Consider the following 23,864-nt stretch of genomic DNA (forward strand, 5'->3'; position numbering starts at 1 on the left):
AATTGTACAGTTCACAGGAAGAGCTATAGGCTTTTGTGGGTTTCTTGTCCCCTTTTAAATGTGTCAGCTGGCTGCCCTGCCACAGAAAGCTGAACACATCAAAACAATGCTCTCTGTCTACTCTTGGTACTTCTTGGTGAGGGTCACATTGACACTTCTCTTAGCCACCAGACTCTTATATCTGTTTCTGACTTTTTTGTATTTCAGACTAGATGGTACTTTGGTTTTCCTTCTTTAACATGCCAGCCCCCAGCAGGTTTGCCAGCCTGAAAGCTAACGTGTGGGAAAAAAATAGTTTTCTTCCATTCAAAAGCATTTTGGTAAAACTGTTTTTCCATCTTGGTAACCAGGTGGTTTTCTCTCCTTAAGCGTGTAAGCTACTACAAATGCTTGCAGTCAAATAGTAAATAACTTACCCACAAACTTCTGTGATATTTTTGAACTTAAAAAATAGTTCTCTTGTATGTTATACAAACACAAGTGTATGTATATGTTTGTAATCTCTCTGGTGCCACAAATTATTTAGCATGAAGAGTTTTCTTTGTTAGAGAGCTTATATTCCAGAACCAGTGAACCCTGGTCTGCCATTCTCAAATATATTTTTACAGAAATGATATGTTTTCCTTTGTAAAGGTTTGCTGTAACCACATTGTAGCCCAAAAGGACATGGTTTTCCAGGCAGCAAGACAGAGCTCTCTCCCTTCTGAAAATTGCATGTTTCATTTGAAGGTGTGTTTTACTGTTTCAGCTTCTGCCTCCATTTTTGCAGTGACTCCTAATGTTCAAAGGGCATTTTTTTCCTGATATAAAATAACAGCATTACAGTTAGAGGAGTTCTTGAAAACAGTGGGAGGCTTCCTGGTGTTAAAAACCTTCTCAACTCTAGATTTGAGATAAGAAGGAAAAATAAAGACAAAGTTAGTTGTGAGAGTTTAGATTTCCGTTAGAAACAGGTTGAGTATGTTCCCTGCACATATGCTAATTTCTATGTGTTTACATGATAAGAGGATTTCTGACTGCTTAATATACAGTTTTGTCTCTGAATAATCCATTTCAGCCTTTTAAGCCATGTAAGTATATAAATCCAGAGAGTCAATGGGACTACACTTATGCACTATCTTGTGCATTATCAATTTTCTGTCCTAGTCTGGACTATGGGACTTTTAGTGTCCTCTGCTGAATGCTTTGTTAATGCACGAGAGAGCATGAGAGCTGCTGAGAAAAAAGCATGAGAGAAATTAATCCACAAAATTATATTTCATTCTTTCCATCACAAAGAGGTATTAAAAAAATCAGGTAAAACCTGATTTTTTAACATAGAACTTGAAAATTCATATAGTACTCCAAGTGATAGCATAGTTAAATTTTGATTAAGGTTTGGTTTAGGGTGCTGGGAATAAAACTGAATATTCCATGCTGGTTGTAATACATTAAGATATGAATCTTGATTCATCTGAAGGCACATTTTCATTCAGTGTGTATTCACTGAGGGTGAGTTAATGTTCCAGGGAGAGCTTTACATTTCACACTTCCAAAACATTTTTGCTTAGATTCCTTATACCTATCTTTGATTCCCATACTTCTCTCCCACACTCTTGACATCTGGCAGCATCAAAAGACAATCCCCACACATCCAGGGGGAGGAGAATCCAGAAGATATCACCCTTTTAATTTCTGTAGTGTAGCAGTAGTTCAGGGGATCCTTCTGTTTGTTCTGCCAGCTGTCAGAATTTGATGTTCCCTTTTCCATTAAACAGTTAGTGAGCAGAAAGTGGAAGGGAAGTTTCCAAGTGACTCAGCAGTTGGAAGTGTTAATGGCTCCCTTGGCAAGGAGTTGTTTCAGTTGTTAAGTGTGGTCCCCTAGAGCAGCTTTTGATACACTTCAGAGAATTTTATATCTAGTAGACAATAAATATAATTAGTAAAATTGTGTGCAGTGACATGTGCTTGATGCTGTCCTTCCACCATTGTTCAGATTGGCTATACCTACTATGCAAATAAATCGATGCACAGAAATCAAAGCACAGCTTCTGTGAAAAGAACATGCAGGCTTTTCTCTCTAATGCACAAGGGCATTAGTAGTATGTTCGTAAGAAAATTCAAATTATAATTGAAGGCATGTGGGTAAGGTAACGTTAACCTTCATTTTACTAAATCTTTCCTTCTGTGAGGAAGCCTAGAGCACAACTGTGCCTATTCACAATTTAAGTAGGAATTTGCAGCTTCCTGTGGTATACCATGGCCCTGCTAGGTCTGAGGATGCCTTGGGCTGGCTTTAAGACATTTTGTGCCTTCATAAATAAAATAATGTGGTTTGGTGTGTGACGAGAGAAAAGGCAGATTGTACTGTTGTCTCAGCTGAGACAGGCTGCAGCTTAGGTTGAATGTTGGGCAAAAAAGTCAGCTGGCAGTCAGGTTTGTTTGTGACACCAGATCCTGGCTGCAGTTCGTATTCTGAGCAGGATGCCCTGTGATTTGATTATGTGCCAGGCACAGCACCAGTGGGGGAAATGGGGGATGTGTATGGGTATTTTGGCATAGCAGCTGTTAATAGACTCATAGGCTGAACTCTTTGGGCTGTACAGCTACTGCTGAAGACTAATGCCAAACTAATATTCATAGTAGTGTCTGAATAAAATGATCTTTTATAGTTGAACTGCTAGAACAACTCCTGTGACACACTATAATGTATGTAGTTGCTGTTAGTAATTCTTTTTTCCTCAGGTTGCAATAGAATATTTAATGTATTAATTTTGCTTTTGTGAGGAAAACGAGTGAATTAAACATCTAGAAAAGATTTTGTAGTTGAATATTCAAACCAGATTTTTTTGTCAGTACATTTAACTGGTTTAGAATATTCTGTGTTTATCATAATAACCCTAAAATTACATTTTTGGATTCAAAATTGGGAACAAATAGGACTCCAGTTTTAGGGTTAGAAGCCAAATAGTTGAAGTAATTTTCTGTTTTACAGTGTTGTAGTAAAAATTTGTCAGTGAAATCTGGAAGGGGGATAAATGGTTTGTATTTTAAGTGAAATAAATTTTAAGAGAAGTAGATGGTTGTAGCTGGCCATAAAGTCCTAAATGTCAGATACAGAATTCATACAATTTTTAAAATCCCCAAAACAACTGTTAAAAGAAGTTGGATGAAGATAATAATTAATATAATTCATTCTAAATTGTAATTTTGTATTGTGTTCACTTTCATTTTATGCTGTTTTTTTAGCAAAAGCGACAAAAACATCACTGTGAGTAAACACTACAGCCTTTTCCTGTAATTTTAAAGGCTGATAACACTTTGAAATATTTTACTGACTGAACTTCCTGGGAGAGCATTTAACAACCTATTTTATAACAAAAACCTTTAGCTTTCATTTGAAAAAGATTTTGTTTGAAGGGGCTGCTATGGAATTACATTTATCAAATCAATTCTTTTGAGTGTTTATGGTCTTACAGTCCTAAATATCCATTTCAAAAGCAGTCTGGGGAAGCTGATGTCATTTTCAGAACATCAAAATTGCCTGCTCTGCCAGAACAGGACTGGCTTTTGCTTTTTGCAAGCTGTGAGGCTGCCACTTACCACCTCACTGCTCCAGAGTCATACACAGGCACGGACTCCAAGGGTTGTTTGAGATTTGGCTTTCTCCTCTCCTGTTGCCAGAGCACTAAATTACATGTAGTTAATACTTTACAACTCTGTGATGCTTTACTAGGACAGTAATGTGTTAATGATCACAAAAGCTCTTGAGCTGTTACTCAGTATCCTCCAACCCCTGTACCTCAATAAAAATGATGCTCTAAGCAGTATCCACAATCACTTCCTGGCAAAAATCTTCCCTGTGTTGTCTTTTAATGATGAGGGTGATTGTTCTGTGGACTGTCCTCTTTTAATGTTGACTGTAGAAAACAGGACATCCTGGGTTCCTTTCATTTTTCCCTAGACTGTGATATTTGATAGCTGCTTGCAGACAAGGCTTCTAGAGACTCTGCTAGCCTGGGCTTTTTTAAAATATATTGCATTTTTGCAGTTACTCTGAAGAGGAATGAAAGCCATACTACTTTTTTTTAAGGAAAAAAATTGTCCGTGAGAGACTGACTTTTGAAATACAGAGATTTAGAAACCTCAGAGAGGCGAGAAGGGACCTTGGAAAATAATTTGCCATGAAAAAGGGTATAATGGAATTGATGGATCTACCATTCCTCAAAATGTGAAGAATTAAGAAGGTCTGCATCACCAGACACATAGACCATGATGTACTGGAGAGACATTTTGCCAACTGTTCTTCCACTGTCCTAGCTAGTATTTCTCAAATTCCTACTCCACCTGCTATTGGATTTATGATGGACTTATAAAACAAAGACCAATGTAACTATTATTAGTGATATTGCTTGTTCATACAAATCAGGAACTTTGGACTGAAATATGAGATAGTCCCTGCCTGAAGGGAAACCTCAAATAAAACACAGGATTCCAGTGTCATCAGGGTATTAGACATTCTTTTTATTGTTCCTTTCAAAATTTCTTAGTTTTCTCTGGCATATGCTCAACAGCTATATGAGATCATCTGTTGTCATTTCATTCAAAATCAAATTTTAATTTCTTACATTGAAATTACTTTCAGGAGTTATAATTGCTTGATTCTGCATTTCCTGTAGTAATCTACTTCAGCTTACATGGTGGATACAATATAGTTAGTCTTAATTATTGCTAGCTGATAAAATGGTGTTCTAAAATAATGATTCTTAAAGCAATCTTTGTCTAGTCATGACACTAATGAAGTTTAGTTTAAAATACATGATTTTGTAAATTGTAGTATGTCAGTAAGTAGTCATGAAAGTAGAGTCATTTTGATTTTTTGCATAATGAATAATTAATGTTATTTTAAACACAAAATCAGTAATTTTGTTGGCCTCCTCTCCATCATTTTTTAACTATTTGAAGATTGTACAGTTTATTTCTTACATCTTTAGAATTTAGGTTATGGAAACTTCCTAAGCTGTCACATTCTGAATTTGCCACTGACTCCAAGTAGTTCAGAGCTTCAATTCTAATGAGGTCAATGAGCATGGCAGATATTTATTAACACCCTCTGTGAATTAGGCCATACTTTCAGGTTGTTATTTCAACAACCTAATTATATCTGGGTTTGATATCCCAATTTACTAACTATTACTGACTCCTGTAATGGATAGCATGCAGACGAAGTGCTGCTTCTGACAGAACCACTGAGAGCAACCAGCCTGGTAGCTCAGACATCCATGAAAACAGGCTAACTGACCAGTAAAGGGCAAGGAAAAGAGGAGAGAAAACCAAATAAAAGAAATGAAGAGAAAGTTACTTTTACAAGAAAAAATGCCAAGATGCCTTACCATGGTGTTTTCTACTGTTCTAAAAACAGCATTTTTCTGTGTCAGGTCTCACCATCTTCAGTGTTCAGGTTAGTGCTTTTTATATGGTTACACAGTCTGAGCTATTCCCAGTAAATAGCACTGTGCTGTGCTACCCTTTCTGATAAGAAAAGACTTTATTAATAGATAAGAGTCATAACCACTTTAGAATGTGTTTTTTAATTTTCTAGCTTATTTGAAAAGTTAATGCTGAGCAATTTAACTTTATAAATGGCTGGGAATTTTTCAATGTTCATCAGAAGATAATAGTTTAAAAGGCAAACTTTTGTATAGGAACAGGTTACATGTGACTAATATCTCAATGCCAAAAGAACCCCATTTTTTCAGTTTGAGATTTTTAAGGTTAAACCTTGACATTTTTAAAACAAAGAATCCAGCTTTGTGTTGAAATATGTTTAATTTTGCAGAGGCACATAAACTGTAATAATGATTGAAAATTACAGATATTTTGATTGATATGACTGGCAAAAAAAGAAGTTTCTTTACCTAATTTTTAACATTTCTTTTTGCATGATCCTTTGATATTTTTAAAAAATTTTCTTCCCATTTGGGTGCAGGAGCATTCTTGGCAATCAGTTCTGCACTGTAAAATTATTACTGAGGTTTTCCTAACGTTTTCTGTATCTAAAGTTCCTGTACTCTGATGTTTGTTTTCTCTACTCCTGTGACTGCTTTTTCACTGTATTCTTTAGAGACCATCTCCTTGCTCAGCACCATGGTGATGCTGCAGAGTTCTGTACCTCGTATCAACCTCTCTGGGCAATCCTTGCACACATTAAAGTCTTTTAAGTTCTCTGATACCTGTTTTTACTGTCAAGTAAACAGCTCTTGCTGGCTGCATTAGGCTTAATATTCTCTCAATTTCTGCTATGACTTTTTACAAGTACTGTGGAGACCTAGGATGCAAATAGTTTGCAAGTAGTTGAGCAGTGCATGCCACGTGTGAGCATACACCTGCATTACATGGGGAGCTTTGTTTGGAGCTGGATGCTGGGATGTCTGGAGGGAAGCGTCTGTGAGAGGCTCAGCTCTTTTTTGGTTTGAATTCAGAGGTGGCTTGCACAAAAGAGAGGTGCTTAGGGGGACATACCTTGCAACAACCGAGCTGATCTAGCAGTTTGTTGCTTTCTGCTGTCCATGGCCTTGGTACTTGGTCCTGCCTCCATCCTTTTACTACATCTGGTCTGATCCCTGGCGGAGCTCACCAGGCCAGCAGAAGAACAACCCAGCTGAGAGGAAGGAAGGGGCAGCAGAAGTGTTAGGCTCTCAGCCAGCTCATGGGACACCAACCTCAGATATGCAGTGGGCACGAGGGATGGACTGCCTGCAACCTCCTTAAGACATACCACCTCATGACTCCTGCCAAATTCTTCTAACAGTCTTAACTTCAGCAGAGAAGGATGTTTAGCACATCATCTTTAAAAGTCTGCTAAAAGCTCAGCTGTCATAGCAGTCAAGTTACTTTTCTGCTCTTTATGTGTCTTTAACATTGTATCCTCATCACATCTAACCTGCCTTGTTCCCAAAGCATTAAGATTCTTGTTTCTGATTAGCCTGTGATATGGGCCTTCTTTAAATCTCTTACTAAATTCTTGGCTAACAACAATTATGTTCCACTTATGCTGCTGTTTATGCTTGGGCGGGATGTGAACTTCTGCAGAATTAATGTGTTAACCTCCTTCAAATCTCTCCTTAAAACTGTTTCTCGAGATTCTTATATAGTTAATGCAATGCTGGGCTGAGCTCATCTCAAGAGCTTGTACCATAATATAGAGAGCATGGGAAGTAAAGAGGAGAAATTAGAGGGTTTGTGGTTGCTCAAAGAGGTGTAGTAAAATCTGCATCCCAAAAAAAAATTGACAGGACAAGGCCTGAAGAAACCCAACCTAACTGCAAATTTGGTCCTGATTTTAAATGGGGACAGACTATACTATTTCTAGAGGCTTCTTTGACAAAAAAAATTACTTTAAATATTTCAATGACAGTGTGCAGCAGCCAACATCTGGGGAAATGGATAGAAAACAAGAAAATAAATTATCTAGCCAGAGTTTGAAATCAAAGTAACCTCTTTAACACTTTCTGGAGAAGGCTTTAAAAGGTATCAGTTGTTGTTATCCACCAGCTTTAACACAGCAGTAACAGTTTTATTTCCCATATTTCCTAAGGTTGTATTTCCTCAGCCAAGTATTGCACTGGGAAGTGTCAAGGGGGCTTGTGCAGTTCAGGCACAGTGACCTGTCCGCATGGACAGCACAGGGGGTGTACCCGAGTCCCCAGAAATATCCTGTAGACCTCCAAGTCCCCACATGTGATTGCATCAATCTATGTCTTCTGTTGCCTGGGACATAGCTGAGGATTTCTAAGGGAAGGGCAAAAGAAGGAAAGAACTGAAAACTATGAGGAAGGCTTTCTAAAGGAAGTCTGTGAAGCCTGTGCCAAATGTTGCAACCTGTGGAAAATACAGCAGTAGCAAGGCAAAAAAAGGGGAAGGACTTCCATATATGTGGATCAGCATGATTCCCATAAGCAGCTTGATGTGTTTAGAGTGAGCTCATTGTAATGGCAGTAACACAGAGATGTATGATGATGCTGTATTCTGGCTCTTTTGTGCTGCTCAGAAAGACTACAGTTTTTTACCTAATGTGTTGCAGACACTAGACTTAAGCATGTAGTAATCTGAATCTTTATTTTTGCTCTGTATTCTCTCATGTTATGAGTACAGAATGTTGCAATATTCTTTGTGAGTTCTCTGATGTCTTAGGAGTGAAACTGTGAATTGAGGTATTATCAGAATAGGAAGGATCCTATTAAATCCTTAAAAGTGTATGATGTGTGTGAGAGTAAATGAAATGTGGTTCAGTAATTGGCATGTGTTGCAGTAAATGGCAAAAGTACAGTAGTTACCAGTGAGGATAAATTGCTTTACTATGGATTGTCAAGGTTCTGCTGTACAAAAGAACAAAAGAGAGTTTAAGTGTGGTATTGATAAAATGTGTCTCCTAAATAAATGATAAAATGTGGAACCTAACTTTTAACGGGTTTTTCTTTTTAGCATATCATTCTTTTTTAAGCTCGTAGTTACACAACTCTCTCTTAATGATTCCTTTCCTGTTTCCCCAATTTGACCTTTTTCTTTCCCACTTCTTCTCAAAGCATATCCTGATCAGTACACACTCTGCAGACCCCATTGTCTGTGGCAGCAAGGTGATACTCGCTATCATTCTTTCAGCTGCTTCTTTTTCTGGGAGGCTTCCTCTCTGTCTTATATCATGCTCATTCATTTCTCTTACTCTTTTCTCTGGGGAAGCCTGTAAAGATATAGTAAGAGATATATGATAAATTTCTTCAAGTAGATAATTTAAAATTAATATCTGGCTTGCTTGGTAAGTGGGACAAGAAAAAAAGAGTAAGTTTTGATAAAACAGAATGCATCTGGTAAAGTCTTAATGCAAAAAAAAAAAAATCCACCTGTACTTCTGGGAGCAATGGTCAGCCCTCAGCTCCATCACCAATAAATCTGGCTTCAGTTAAATGAATTTCATGTTCCACCACTGTATTTTATTGTTCCCTTAGGTTAGCTAAAACCATTGCCATTGCTGCTGCTGCAATCAATGATGTTATAGAACTTTATACTTCAGACTGAGCCAAAAGATTGCAGTTAACTATAGGTGATGATGACGAAAAAAAGTCAAACTCTTTCTCTGCATCATTTAATCTCACCTTGAATTATCTGTATGTCACCAGAAACAGCTCAGATATTGTCTTTTCACTATTCAGCTTATTTATGTGATTCCTGAATTGTCTTCCAAATAGACAACCATCTGAAAGTTTCTTCAGTATTTTTTGTAAAGAATTGTTAAAAAATAATGATTGTTTTGGAATATTTTTGCAGAATACTACAGTATTCTTTTAATGGAAAAAAACTCCAGCCCACATGGAATTATTCAATCAAGTGTCATCAACACTAGTATGTGCTGATATATATGCTCACATATATGATACCTAAATAAATGACTAGAAGATAATTAGCGAAGCTAATCCTTCTTTTTGTTTGTATAAAATATTTTTCTAATACTACAGCATCTATCACTTCCCAAAGTTTCTCATGCTTTGGAAGAAATGCTTTATTTTTGTGGTTTTATGTTTTCCATTGCAGGTAAAGTAGCAAACCGCTTTGTTGAGACAGTTTGACAGAATTCTCTCAGCTTGTGAGAGACTGATTGCTAAAGAGGAAAGCACATCTCAGACCTGCTGCTGTCACTTGTCACAGAAGCAGGAGCTGTGGGTTATCCTCCCCAAAATAAGCCAGTTGAATTGGAGGTTACAATGAAGCTGACCATCAGTAGGCTTGCTGCCTTACGCTGACAAGGGATGATTGATAGGAAATGAGAAAGATCTCTTTTGGGGAGAAGGAATCAAGAGTAAAAAGTTCCTACCAGCGTCTTTGCTTCTCTTGGGAAGAAGAAAGGGAGTCTCAGGGTGTCTGATCCTGCCAGGGACCAGGGAAGAGCTACCAGCCCTTTGTTACTGCAGGGCAGGCTGGGTGCCGGCTGATCAGTGGCCACTGTTGGCTGAAGATATTCTTCCTGCTAAGTTAAAAAATTCAAGCTGTGCTTAGTTTTCAACACACAGAAGCAATTTGCTGCTGGTATGAGGAGATGAGGCTCCGTTGGCTTTGATGAACTGGCCTACATTCATGCTGGTGGTGAATTAGGCAAAATGTATTAATTCCAGCTTGATCTCAGAACCTTTGATTAAATTATGTTTTTCTCTATTTTCTCATGAAGGGCTACATCTGCTCATGTGGAAAAGCTTGTAACAACATTGAAACATAAATTATTTGATGAACTACTTAGGACTATTCACTTAATGCATGATAATCCTGTGAACATGTTAATGAGCTGCAATTCTCTGATGATTGAACTGCTTTAAAATGTCTTTCTACTTATATGTCATTAGAATGAACTTGGCCCTTCTAAAGCATCCATTATTCATCACGTTCCAGTGTTGCATCTGACTGCATATCACTTTAATTCCCCTCATTTAACAAAACAATCTATTCATTACAACAGTTTGAAGCATATTTTCTAAATCAGAAAAACCCTAGTTAAACATATAGTGCTACTTATCTTTACAAGGATAGTAGAGCAAAGAGTAACATCCCAAATTTTAATTACACACTTAGTGCATTTGAATATGCTAACTAAAACTAAATGGAATTTTTAAGAAGAACCTTTGTTGAAATCAATGATTTTGTTAGCTGAAGAAGCCAGATTGGTAAAACAACTTGCTGAAAGCACAAGGTTGAGTTTTCTGTCTGAAATAGTTCAGCAAAAATTTTCTCAGTAATCCATTTTTTCACATGCATTTCTTGTCCTGACAACTCAAGAAGCAGAGAATTATAGAGTAATACTAATGCAAATATGAACTCTTATCATAAATATATATTTTTAATGGGGTTTCCTGCTTTTCCCATGTATTTTTCATTTTACAAGTCCTGGATCCTTCCACACATTGTGAACCTCATTAAATCTTAGATTAGATTTGCTCCTTTTTGAATCTGTGTGTGATGGCTGCTGCAGAAGTGGTCTTACTTCCCAACAAGCTCAAGAGATCCATCCCAGGAAGTGTTGGACTGCTGAATGATGCCATGTCTGAAGATTTTTGAATCATGTGCTGCGAAAGCTCCATCTCCCTTAACCAGAAGACAGTTTTTGGCAGAGGAGTTAGATAGACAATCAGCTAAATGGACCACTTGAAAAGTATCAGCAGAAATGCATTTGTTTTTCAGTGCAGCTAAATGAATTTCCCATTGAACTAGTAAAATTCTGGAAATAACAGTGGAGATGGGCTAATAACCTCCATACAAACCAGAAATCTTTATTCTCAGAGTGCATGAGTCTTGTAAAACATGCACAAATATGTGGTGACTAAACTTTAATATTTTATTTTAAAACCACTACAGTATTTTTAATTTTGATTTTAAAATACTTTTTGGCCTTGCTAAGAAAGTAGTCACTTAGGCTGGGCTTATTTCTCACAGTTTTTTGACCAACTGTGTTTTTAACACATTCTGTTTCAGTCTATTGCCAAAGTAAGACGTTTGGGCAGATGTGGGAAGTTTATGTATGCTTTTCTAGTAAGCAATAGAGTTAGGGATCCCTGTTGGTTGTATTGATGCTTTCAGCATCTCTTGGTACAATAGAAGTTAATATATTAATGATTATTAGATAGAATTGTTAAAATGTGAATAAAATATGTATTAAACAGATGGAACAATTGCGTGGTAAGAGGAAGATACTGAAAAAGGTGGACTTTGAAATATATACATAAGCATTGATCTCTGTGTTTGACTAAAAATGTTGATGGAATCAGAAGAAACTCGAGTGTTGGCTTACTTTTTTACATTTCTGCCTCTTCCTGTGAATCACAATCCTTCTTTGTTCATAGCCCAATAAATAAGAGTTAGTTTGCAATGAGTTAAGGATTAATTACAGTGAATTTCTAGTGAACCATTTCAAAACTGCATTAACTTTTTTTTCATCAATCATTCCTTAAAGATGGCAGCTTATGGGACATATATTTAGTCCTTCATCTATGTTGATGCCATGAAGATTTTTTGCCTTTTCTTTTATACCCCTGTTATACCTTTTTACAACTTCTGTATTCTTAGTGCTTTTTGCCTACATTCTTGGACTTGTTTGTCAAGCTACGAGACTAAACATTTTAGAAGCTTCATAGCTAGGGATCAGTGTGCCCCAGACCCCAAGGTCCTCTCCAGAACATATTCTGTGAACCAAGATAGAACCATCCAGGGGAAGGTTCCTTGGGGAGGGGGGCTCACTTGAGCCTCTCATTGGGGAATCTTTGATAGATATGCTAATTAGTAAAACCTATAATGTTATACCAAATCTTTTGGGGGGGGGCATTTTGGTGGGGTGCATTTCAATGCGTATGACCCAGACATGTGCACCTAAGGATCCTTAAAATGAATACCAAGGTCAAATCCCTTTTCCCCTTCTAACTGTGTATGACTCTTGATTTTAAGACCAGGAAAAGACATCAATGTCAGTATCAAAATTGAGTTAGTGGTGTCTTAAGTTTTCATAAACCTTTTTATGATTAACCTTCTAATGGTACATTAAACTTTTCCTTCCAACTAACCATGACAGTGTTTGTGGATATATTGCTATAGCTTTGGCTACATTTATGTGTAAATCAACCTTTAAAATGCCTTATGTTCTTTATGGAAATAATTCTGAACTCTTTTGTAAGGAGGAATTGTTATTAGGAGTGCAAATAGTCTACAGTTTCTATAAAATGCTAGATAAGGGCTGTTATTAAATATTAATTAATGTGTCTGTATTTCTTTAATGCAGCCCCTGTTCTCCCTGGGGCATATCAGCAAAGCCAGACTCAAGGATATGGATACATGCACCAGACCAGTATGTCATCCATGAGGTCCATGCATTCACAGCCTCATTCAACAAGTCTGGTGAGTATTGAATTTAAAGGAGAATTTTGTTTGGTAAGCACCATCATCAGCGATTAGGAAATCTCTTAAATAGGACTGAATTGAACCCCTAGAATTCTACAGTTGATCTATTTGACTGTCTTTTATCATAAATGTAACTGGTAGTCTTCATGTATAAAAAAGTTTTAAGCGACTGTGGGCAGTGATAAGAACTTTTACAACAGAATATATTAAAAAAAAGTATGATATTCAGAGAGCAGAGAAATAACTGAATCCTTTATCTACTTAAAAACAAACAGACGATTGGACAGTGTTTCACAGGCTGAACTTTGATGTTATGATCTGTGATGAATTCATGCTCCTAGCATTGGATGAAAACCACTAATCTCTTCAGATCACGCTGTTGGTTTAAATAAGTTTCAATTTTTTTGACTTGCTGATTTTGTGCTAGCAGGCTTTGTGCCTACCTGTATTACTTCTGCTTGTATAGAACTAGCTCAAACTCTGGATTGCTGTTCCCTTTCTAATTCCACACAACAGTCATACACTGACTTGTGTATGAACCAAATTAAGTTATACTGGTGGGCAACTGAGAAGAAGCTTTATCATGAAGCTGTGGCCACCTCATGAGGTTCTTAGTTGTGGTGGATGGGAATGTAAAGATGGAGTGACTATTTCATTTTAAAAGTAACTGGTCATGGAAGGAGAGCTGAATGGTATTCAGCTGTGATTTTTAAGAAATTGAGCTTCTTCTTTTTTAACTCCCTACATAAAAATTTCAGTTTTAATCATTATCATAATTTTAAAATCATATCGCTGCCTAGAGATTTCCTAGTTCAGATATAGCCACCTTTTACTTTAGAAATATTGTAATTTTGAATTTTAAACTATTTTGAATAGATGTAGTTTACTACCTCTGTCACCTTTTTTAGAGATGAATAAATATTTAATTATGAAGCAAACTTAGAGCTTGCTGAGCTGAAAAAACCTGTTTTCAAGATTAGCTGGAACTTGAATTTTTTTGTAAGACTGAAACTCCATGACATTTTATATTGTAAAGATCATGACTTTCTGTGTGGTGTGAGTACTTTCAGGCTTGCCAGATTCTCAGCTGTCTGGGGCTGAGGGGGCTAACTTGCTGGAAAGTCTGGGGTCCAGATACCTGCATCATTGCGTGAGTCAATAATCTGAGAAACTCTTTGGACGCCTGCATGACAGCTGTGAGATACCTGATAGTGGAATCAACCATTAATTTCCAAGGATATTATAAGGCACTTTGGGAGCTGGCTGCCTTCCAAAAGAGACAAAATCTGAAAAGTAGGAGGCCTGGAAGCCTCAGCTTTGCCAGCAGATTTTCTAGTCATTGGAGAGCAAAGCAAACAGCCCTCAAATCCAGCAGACAGAAAATGGAGATGCCTGCAAATCTCAAAATGTGCTTACCAGCCTTTGCAGCTTTGTGGGCAAGGAGATGACTATTTCCTAATAATTCTGTGTCCCAGTGATTTACCTGGTAGGCTGTTGACACAGTGTCATTTCAGTCATCTTGAGAATCACCATTTGCCTCTTCTTCAGAATTGGGAATGTGAAGGTAATAGAAAAAGGAAGGGAGTGATGTTAAAGGATTTTAAAAATAAAAGACTGACTTATTTCAACAGATTTCTTATGCCTGTTGTGAAACTGTTTTCACTTGACATCCTTATAAGTGATAACGCTTTATCATGCGAAAAAAATGAAAACAGCAAACATCATGATCTGAACCAATTTTGCTGTTAAAAACTGAGTGAGTTTCCCTTTAGAAAATAAACCCCAAGCATTTCCAGAGAGAGGAAATCAAGGACTGCTGGCCTGGTGCTGACTGCTAACTTGCCAGTCTGATGAGGAAGACAGAATGGGATCTTACCACCCCGAAGTGATGCTTCTGCTCCAAAAGAGGCATCTCAGATGCAGTTAGAAACCTGCCAGGCTCCCTTGTCTTCCCATCTTAACACCAGAGTATTTTCATTAGCCTGTGCAGCTTAGCCAGGTGCCCTGGACATACTACACTCAGCTATTGGGACAATACAGAGCAGTCTCAGAGTGTGCTTGGGGGAAACCCGTGGCTGGGGATGTGTTTAAATGTCGCAGTTTGCACAGACTGAAGGTTGATGACAGTCTTGGAGTGCTTTTAAAATGTGGTGTGGACATGCTGTAGGAAATCTGACAAACTTACACAATGTTCAGGTTCATTGCTTTCAGCTGCCTTTTCAGTTCTGGGCTTGGAGCAGTACTGCCAGAGATGCAGCGTTGTCTGGCTAATAACAAAGGGAGGAAAGATGAGAAGAAAGTTCCAAGGGACGAGACTGGAGAAAGAAATCCTAGAATAGTGACCTCAAAGCATGAGCACTTTTTGAGGCTTAACTAAAAGCAATGAAGGTGATAAAGTAATTCATCAGTGCCTGAGTTTCGCCAGGACATCTCTAGGGCAAAAGTGATTAAGATCCCATGGGGTATATCAGGGTGGAGATGATTGCAGAGTTAGCTGCTGTAGTAAATTTACTCCTTTTAACTGAGTTGTTGTATTGTTATCAAATCTATCCCCAAAAGGCATAAGTTCATTTTATGATTACGTTCATCAATCTCCTATATTGAGAAACAGAAATTTTCTATTTTCTAAATTTTCAAACTCTGGTTTATTTAATTTTGAGCTGTGTTTTGTATCAGGCATGATCCTAGCACAATCTTTGGGTAGATTTTTTTTTTTCCAGATAGATTGCATTATTTTCTGATTCTTAACTTTTCCTCACCTTCTGTGAGCAGTTCTGTATAATGGGGTGAATTAAATTGTTGCTCAGAGTACAAAGTGTTTTATACCAGAAAGCCCTGAAGGCCGTTTTCCTCTTTGGAAAATAATGGGGTGTTCACACACTGTTAGATATCCACGAGTGGCAGGAAAACAGAAGCTGTGCTGCAAGTTGGCTTTCCTTGATAGCTGCTGCACGTGAAGGATGCTGCAACAGTTACTGCTCCTTGCGAGGAGCCATCCATAGAATGGGTATGAATTGGTGGTTGAAGTGGAAATACACACCTGTCAGCCCAGATCTGGCTGGGGAGCTGAGAATATAATGGCTGGACTTCAGTTCTTCATACGGACAAGACTGACTGTTCTGTCTAAGCAGTAGCTGTGAGACAGACCTTTGAGGAGGTGGGAGATTAAGTGAGTTTTGACTCTTCTACAAAACTCCAAACTTTTCTTACACCCTCTTGTAACTTAGTACCTGCTAAACTCACTATTGACAGAGGAATAATTCACTGAAATGCATTTTAAAAATCCCTGCTTTGAGTCCTTTAGGCATTGTAATTCTTGATTATATAGCCCAGACTACACACTGCAGTGATAATTAGGCATTAAATGCTAACAGGATTATTATGGAGATTTCTCCTGACAGCCATTTAGCACCTAATTAGGTGTTAAGGCCATAAATTTAAGTTTCTCAGCAGCATTTAGGGCCCTAATAAATTCTTTTGAAGTTTGAAATTGCGGGCTTGTCTTCACAACTGTGCACCACGGTGATGTAGTCAAGCTGCCTTTAAGGAGACAGCAGTGGTATGTCCTTTGCCATGGTGCTCTAAGGAAGAGTGAGCATCCTTCTGAGTGAGCAAAACCTCTCTATTTTTCCAATTTTATGTTAGTTTAATAAAACATTTAATCTCTTCACCAGTCTTTTCCTATTTAAGGGAGACCTATAATCATGGCTCTGGGCAAAATCCATTTACTGCCTTATACCAGATACAGACTTGATACTATTTTTCTTAAATGGACCCTCTTTTGAAATAAATTGTTTCAAGGGATAACTGCCGCTGAGTTTGTTGTAATAGCATATTTTTCACCTCTTTTTTGGAGTTACTTTCAAGGCTCAGCAGAGAGATCTGTTGAAATTGTTGGAAAAAATAAGATTCTGAAAGGCAGAGAGCCTTTTGACTGCTAGTTGTCTACTTTATGAATGTTTAAGGAATTTCTTTATGATGATAGAACCCAAGCAATTATTTACTTTCATGTAGTGCATAAAAACGGATCCTTTTTTTCATTGACATCCATACACACTTGGAAGACATTAAGGAACCACTAAGAAAGCACATACCTCTGGTTGAAAACTGCTCTTGGTCACAGCCTGTAGGTCAGCAGAACTACAAGGCACAGCAGAGAACAATAATACAGCACAAGACTCAAATGCAGTTCAGAATAGACTTGTCAGGAAAGGTGGTCTCCAATGGTCTCCAGTATTTAAACAGGAGCTGATTTCTCTGTCCTGTTTAATTTGCACTACCAATGATAAAGGTAGAGCCAAGACTAAAAGTATATTTCTAGCATGGGAACAGTAATGATGAGTTGCCCTATATTGTTTGGATTAAATAATTCCACATTTCCAACATGTGACAAATGGCCTGCTCACTCCATGTGGACCAATCTCCACCTTTTTAAAAAATAGTTTCATTCAAAACACTCAAACCCCTATATACATATGTGATATGAAGTAAAATTAATCCAGAGCTGTTTTCTTGAGCTGAGACGTTTGCTGTCTATTAAAAGGTTCAGACAATAGTACTAAGCATGAACTCAAACATTGACTGTTTTTACCTTTTTTCCTCTTTAAATCATTGGACCAGAAAAGTTCAGCTACATATGGTAACGTAGCAAAAATTACTGGAAGGGAAATTGGATATTATCAGTGATGCTTGAACTGCTTTTGACTTCTGTCAAGAGCTAGGGTAAGAAAAAAAAAGTACTCTTGAGAATTTTAAAATGAGCTACCTTTATCTGGCTGTTAAGATTCTTCCTGTGTTTGAAAATCCACTTTGAATTACAGTAAATGATGGTATTTTATTGGTTATGAGTGAAAATAAATACTCTATTTAGAAAAGTAAAGAGAAAAAAGTTGAAATCTTGTCTTATAGTAGGCAGGGTTGTAGAGAAATTTGGCTTAGCTAATGATGAGACTTTATGTGCTAAACAACATTTTATCTTAATATGAAAATATAAGTATTCATAAAAATTATTTTTATAAAATTTTTGAAATCTTGTTTTTCCTTTAGATAGTATTACATTCATAATTCTTAATTTGGGGTAAAATCCTAATGAAATGAAGGACATTCAGTGAGATGGAAAAGTTAACGGCCTGGATGAAGACTGTTTCTTTTTGTAGTGAAGACACGGAAGAAGCTATTTGTGAATCATGCAAATAGGGAGCAGAAGCACATCTAGCTATGGCTGGATGTAATGAACTGTTACTAGTGAATTAATGAACAACAGTTAGAATATTTCAATATGCAGTGAATGGCTTGAAATCTGTTTGTTTGAAGCCGTAAGACAGTGTGAGTTAACAAAATAATAATGTTGCTACTCAGAACGCAGGCCTGTATTTACTGTATATTTGACAGGGTGTAGAGGGGATACTGCTCCTTTTCAACAAGTAACTTGTGATTTCTCTCTCTGCTTTGCTCCCTCTATTCTTTTTTTCTTCTCTTTTCTTCTTCTTTGTGCAAAGAGAAAGAATCTATCTCTGTTAAGACTTGAGACTTTACAGCCTTGTTTTCTTTCCTTCAACAGAGAACATACAGAGCTATGTATGACTACAGTGCTCAAGATGAAGATGAAGTTTCCTTCAGGGATGGTGATTATATCATCAATGTGCAACCAATTGATGATGGCTGGATGTATGGTACTGTTCAGAGAACTGGGAAAACAGGAATGCTTCCAGCAAATTATATTGAGTTTGTTAACTAATTTTTGTTTCTAGTCCTTTGAGCTTTATTATGATTTAATTAAAATCTAACCTTTTAGAAAAAAGTCAGAAGAATCTTTTAAGAGTTCATGATCATTACTTTATCACTGCTACAACAGTTTGCATTCTCACTCAGAATCCATTTTAGAGTCCTTTAAAGAAAAAAAAATCCACAAGAAGCTCAGAGCTTTGAAAACAGCATTGCTTATAATAGTGCTCTCTCAAAATGAAAAACGTATATGGAAGCCTGGTGCTGCCAATCCTATAAAGACTTTGGTCAATTAACTATAAAGGGGTAATACCTTTTCCTTACACTTCAAAGACGTTATAACCATAAAATTGATTCACTTCTTATGGCACTCTGAAGTCACAGGAGGTTAACACACTGAGTTTGAACACATCTTCAAATTATTAGGGAAATGTTTAATGTTTAAGCAGTTAGCTTCCTAATAAAAATTAAAATGTTGAGTAGATAATCCAGTCATTTGAAATAAAGACAAGTAATACGCCAGTAAAAAATCCCAATGAAACCCCCTACTGCCCAGCAGCCTTACAGTAATTATGTTTATTTTGACAGCAAAAATTTCCTGACTTTTGAATATCCACATTTATTCTTGGATCACCCATTTTTATTTATTTCCATGTGATCTGTTAGCTTTGCTTCCATCCCAATCCATCAATTAGATCCAGGTCTGGATTCATGGTTTCTCAGTATCTTTTCCATAGAAGATTCCTTGCAAAGACTATTTAAAATATAAAACCTGTCAACTCTTCTGTTTCCTTCTGTAATACTTAGCATTTAAATAGAAACTTTCATTAGGGCAACGTACAACCAATACTTCCTGTTAGTTCCTCTACCTTCACCTGGACTGCTGTAAATAAACACCCCTGTGCGGCCCCGGTGCTGTGCAGTCACACGGAGCCCGCAGTCACACCCCGTTCTTACCACAGGTAACTCGCTTAATGGCTGCTTTGCTGATGAGCTGATGTCCCTCCCCCTGCTGCAGAAACACTTGTGCCTCCACTGAGCAGTGGAGGAGAGCTCTGGTTCTTGTAGTGCATTTCAGATCAGTGGCCTACTGCTTCAGTTTACTCCCAAATTCTTGGTGATCCAACAGTGGGTTGTACGCTTGCCAAATGATTAATGGTGGAGAAGTATTATGTTTTCTTTTAGTGACCTAATCTTTCTCATAACTGAATGGAAAGCTAACTAAGCAAAATCCAACATACTCCATGCCATTATTTCAGTTTAGCCATCTGTAGAAAACAGTAAAAATATTCTGCTGACAGACCTTCACGTGTGCTATTTGGTGTCTGTTAACTTCTGGTCAGAACTGAGAGATCCAGGTCAGTCTGTGAGGCTGGAGAGAGGATCAAACAGCTGGTGATACAGTGGATCTCTAAGATCTCAGCAGGTTTGGGTTACAGGGAACTTGTTTTTGCTTTGACTGGGTGCTGCATTCCCTCCCAGGGAGAAATTCTGGGAGGAAGGACAAAAGAGTTAAAGATTCATCTGAGAACTTACTCATGGGGATGCAGAGATGTGTAAGGAAGAAAATTTTTATCAGATAAAATAATTTGTGAAGTTCAGCCATGTGCTAAGGAAATTAACTTTGATGTAGCCCTCAGAATACTGAGTGTGCACTGGCTTTCTTTCATTTCTAAAATTTCTAAAGTAGAATTAAATATAGAGCTTTTACACAATTTTGAATTTCTTATCTCATATATTAGGCAATCCTGCATTAGCTATTTAAAAACTAAAGAAGGAAAGCAGTATGGATTTGTTATGTCAACTGAAAGCTGTCAATGCAAATACCTGCAAGTTCTATTTTTGCATACAGTTAAGAATTGTAAAGCTTACGCAATTTTATTTTAGGTCTTGCTAACACAGGGATGATTCCAGCTGCCAAGCAGAATGGAATGACCGCATTAAGAAAGAAAAAAATTAAAAATGTCTGTGACTGTGGAATTACCTGTGCTTTCTTGTCAGCAGCCTAATTCCAAGGCTAAAGCTTCCTAGGAGTATCTAACTTCAAAAAATGTGTTTTGAAAGCAGAGTTCCATGACTGTAAATATATAATTTGTATAGCTGACTGCTGTGATTTAAAATTCTTGCAAGTTTTGCCTAAGGAGCTGCTATTGCAGCAGACCCTTGTGCATTACTGGTGACATCCACATAAAATCAGCAAGGCAAATGGATTTTTTAAAGGCTGATGTGGTGTGCTGAGCTAGAAGCTCTGAAACAAGCAGTTTGCTTCTGTGTTGGTTTTCATCACTGGCCATCAAGAGCACATAGAGGAATTCCATCTTCTGCTGGCTGGCAAATTTTTCAGATGATGCCTGAGGCACAATTGGCTGTCACTTGCTGCTGTGCTTCTCTATTAGCTGTGTAATGCTGACAACAATAAAAACAAAGTGTCAGTTTGTTAACCAAATATGAATAAAAAAGAAATATAGACAATATCTATATGGCATCAAGTGGCAATTTTTAGTGACTTATAAAACAGAGTCTCCACCTATAAATACACAATCATTCTTCCTAAATGAGGAGACAGGTTACAGTGTTAAACAATTTATGTAGAGAAGTAAATCAGAAAATGAGCATTTGGTGACATTAGAGAACTATGTTATGCTGAACAATAGAAATAAAATTTCCTTTATGAATTTTGAATATTCATTAGCCTGGCAGAGCAGCTAAATCAATTTGCAAAAAATAAAAGGTCAAGAAAACAAACAGTATGTGAATTGCATTTCTCTTGAGAATGGTATGTCAGCAGAATTATTAAGATCTGGTTTAAGTTACTTATTCTTGTAGTCAACTTTTTTGTCATATATGCTTAGGAATTCATGTTTATATGGAATGGTTCCTGCTTTTGATATAAAACAAACTTTACTGTAATTTTGCAGTTTTGTTCTAAGTAATGCAATCAAAGGCCCAAAATTACCAGAATGCAATTATAATTTTTTTTTTTTATAAGATCTAAAGTTTGTAAGGTAGGGAGAGTAAGTCATAACCTAAATTGTGCCAGCACACGTTTTTCAAAGCATATGTTGGAGACTGTTACATGCAGTGTGATATAGGGATGAAAAGATGTTACATGCTGTCTTGTCACCTTTAAAGTTTATATTCATTTTTAGCACAGCATGTTCCCCTCCCTATTCTTTCTTCCTGTAGTCAACATTTTTCTGGGGAAAGGAAAGGGCTTTTAAGGACTTGAATTTCCCAAGCTGTTCCAAAGTTCAGGTTGGAAGTCCACATGTTCCCATTTTAGAAATAAAGAATTCTGCAAAGAATGCTGTAATTCTTGCTAATATGAGTATAAATGTAGAATATAGAGCGTATTCATGCATACATGCAAGAACAAATGGGTGCCTTGCTTTTCATTACTCTTTCTTGCCTGGCTAATCTTCATTTTCTAAACAAAGTTACATACAGATACTGCAGTTGTAATTTTTCATTATGGAACTATTAGCATTTAGTCTTGATGAAACAGGGTTTTCTTGATTACATTTGACATACAATAAACTACTTCAGCAGATTGGGATTTGACAGGGAATCACCTCCCATGGATTATGTTTTTGACAAATGTGTCCCTGCCAAGTGTTTCTTGGGGATATGGAAGGTCTCCAATACTTGGGAGAGGTAATAATTCTAGTTTTTATTGTACAGTGACTGCATGTCATCTTGTACAATGGAAAAGAAATAACAAATACACAGGTCTTTGGCAGAAGGTGGTACAGGGTATAAAATCATAGATTTTTATTAAGTTGATTAATACTCCATTTAAAATAGAGAATATGCTTTAGTTAGTAAACGTTTAAACAATATACTGAAACAGACAGAAGATGCTGTTGATAGAAGTCCTCCAAACTGATGTGCTGGCAAATGCAAAGTACTAGTGAGCTGTAGAAGATTAAACCATTTTGCAATGCTTTAGTGATTTTCTCCAGCTTTATGCCATAGGAATCCCATCTCTCCTTTGGAAAGAAAACCTGAAAGCTCTATTTCCTAAACTGCCTGCACTACAACAATATATTCAAAGGAATTTCATATGCTTCTTGTGTCTGATAAATAGAATTTGCATATTGTACTTAAGTTGTAATCCAGTTGTTGTTGACATTTGTTTAATTATTATTATTTTAGGGGGGGAAATAAGCTATACTGTAGCATTTCAATTGTGTATGTAATATTACTATTAGAAATTGCTAGACCATTGGAAGACAGCAATGACTGTATTGACATTGATTAGCATGATGTGGAAAATCTCTCAGCTGTTGGTTTTTGCAGTGTGATATAAAAAGCAAAAATGAACCGCTGTGCAGTTTGGCTTATGTTTGCTTTAAAGTGTGTAAAGTTTTAGTTATTTTGCAAAACTGTACTGTATTTGGGGGTATACAGTTATGAAGGTGACAATTGTTTTTCAAAGGACAGATAAACTTACTCTTGGATCATATGATGTATCATCTTAATTTGGCTTTTGTTATGCAGAAAGTTAACACCAGCTATTAAAATATATTTTAGTAGAAATGCTTTAATTCCTGTTTCTTCCTCTACACTGTGAATATTTAAGCTTTGGTGGACTAGAGCAACATCATGCTGCCCAAAGTACTAACCTATGCAAACTAGTTCACATTTTAGTTGATGTCACAGTGGATGTAACATAACAATTTATTTTGCATAACATTAAACGTCATTCAAATAAAATGTTAAACCCAGCACTATGTATGTATTATATTCATAAACAGCACTCTGTAAAGCTACAATACCCATTAGTATAAGCTCTCAAAGATGCATATTGCTTTAACGAAGGAAGGTTTGAGTTTTCAAACTTAAGTAGAATTTTTAGCACTATTCGTCAAGCTTGATCTCAGTAAATAGTTTCCTAAACCACTGTTTTATTTCAGACATGCCCTCTCTTTAAAAGATTAATTTGCCTTTTTCATTCTGTATTTGTAGCCCTTCAACAAAACATCAAGTTACATTCCATGACCCTTGGTTTGTTTAAATAAGCAAAGATAGTAAGTGAAGGAGGTCCACTGATTTAATTGATGTTTGTTTGCTTGTCTTTGAATGGACATTTGGTTAGGCGTGCTCAGTGCAACACTAATGAAAAGAAATCAAATTGCTGGCTTCTTTAAGACAATTTCATATAGAAATGTTGTCTTTATTCATTTGCACAAGTAAATTATTTTTAAAACATTGTAAGAAAGTTTAAGTTA

The 23,864-nt window shown here is 36.8% G+C and overlaps 1 protein-coding gene across 11 annotated transcripts in view; it reads left to right on the forward strand.

Moving 5' to 3' along the window:
- NEBL (nebulette) overlaps positions 1-23,360 on the forward strand; it is a 260,639-nt gene extending 237,279 nt beyond the window's left edge. For all 11 annotated transcript variants that reach the window (XM_048295474.1, XM_048295482.1, XM_048295431.1 and 8 more), the window contains 2 exons: positions 12,791-12,906; positions 18,470-23,360. In XM_048295474.1, coding sequence (XP_048151431.1) covers positions 12,791-12,906; positions 18,470-18,646 — 293 coding nt within the window. In that variant the 3' untranslated portion in view covers positions 18,647-23,360. The remainder of the gene's footprint in view (positions 1-12,790; positions 12,907-18,469) is intronic.
- The last annotated feature ends 504 nt before the right edge of the window (positions 23,361-23,864 follow it).

This window comes from Corvus hawaiiensis, chromosome 1 (genome assembly GCF_020740725.1).
Source record: "Corvus hawaiiensis isolate bCorHaw1 chromosome 1, bCorHaw1.pri.cur, whole genome shotgun sequence".
Taxonomy (NCBI): domain Eukaryota; kingdom Metazoa; phylum Chordata; class Aves; order Passeriformes; family Corvidae; genus Corvus; species Corvus hawaiiensis.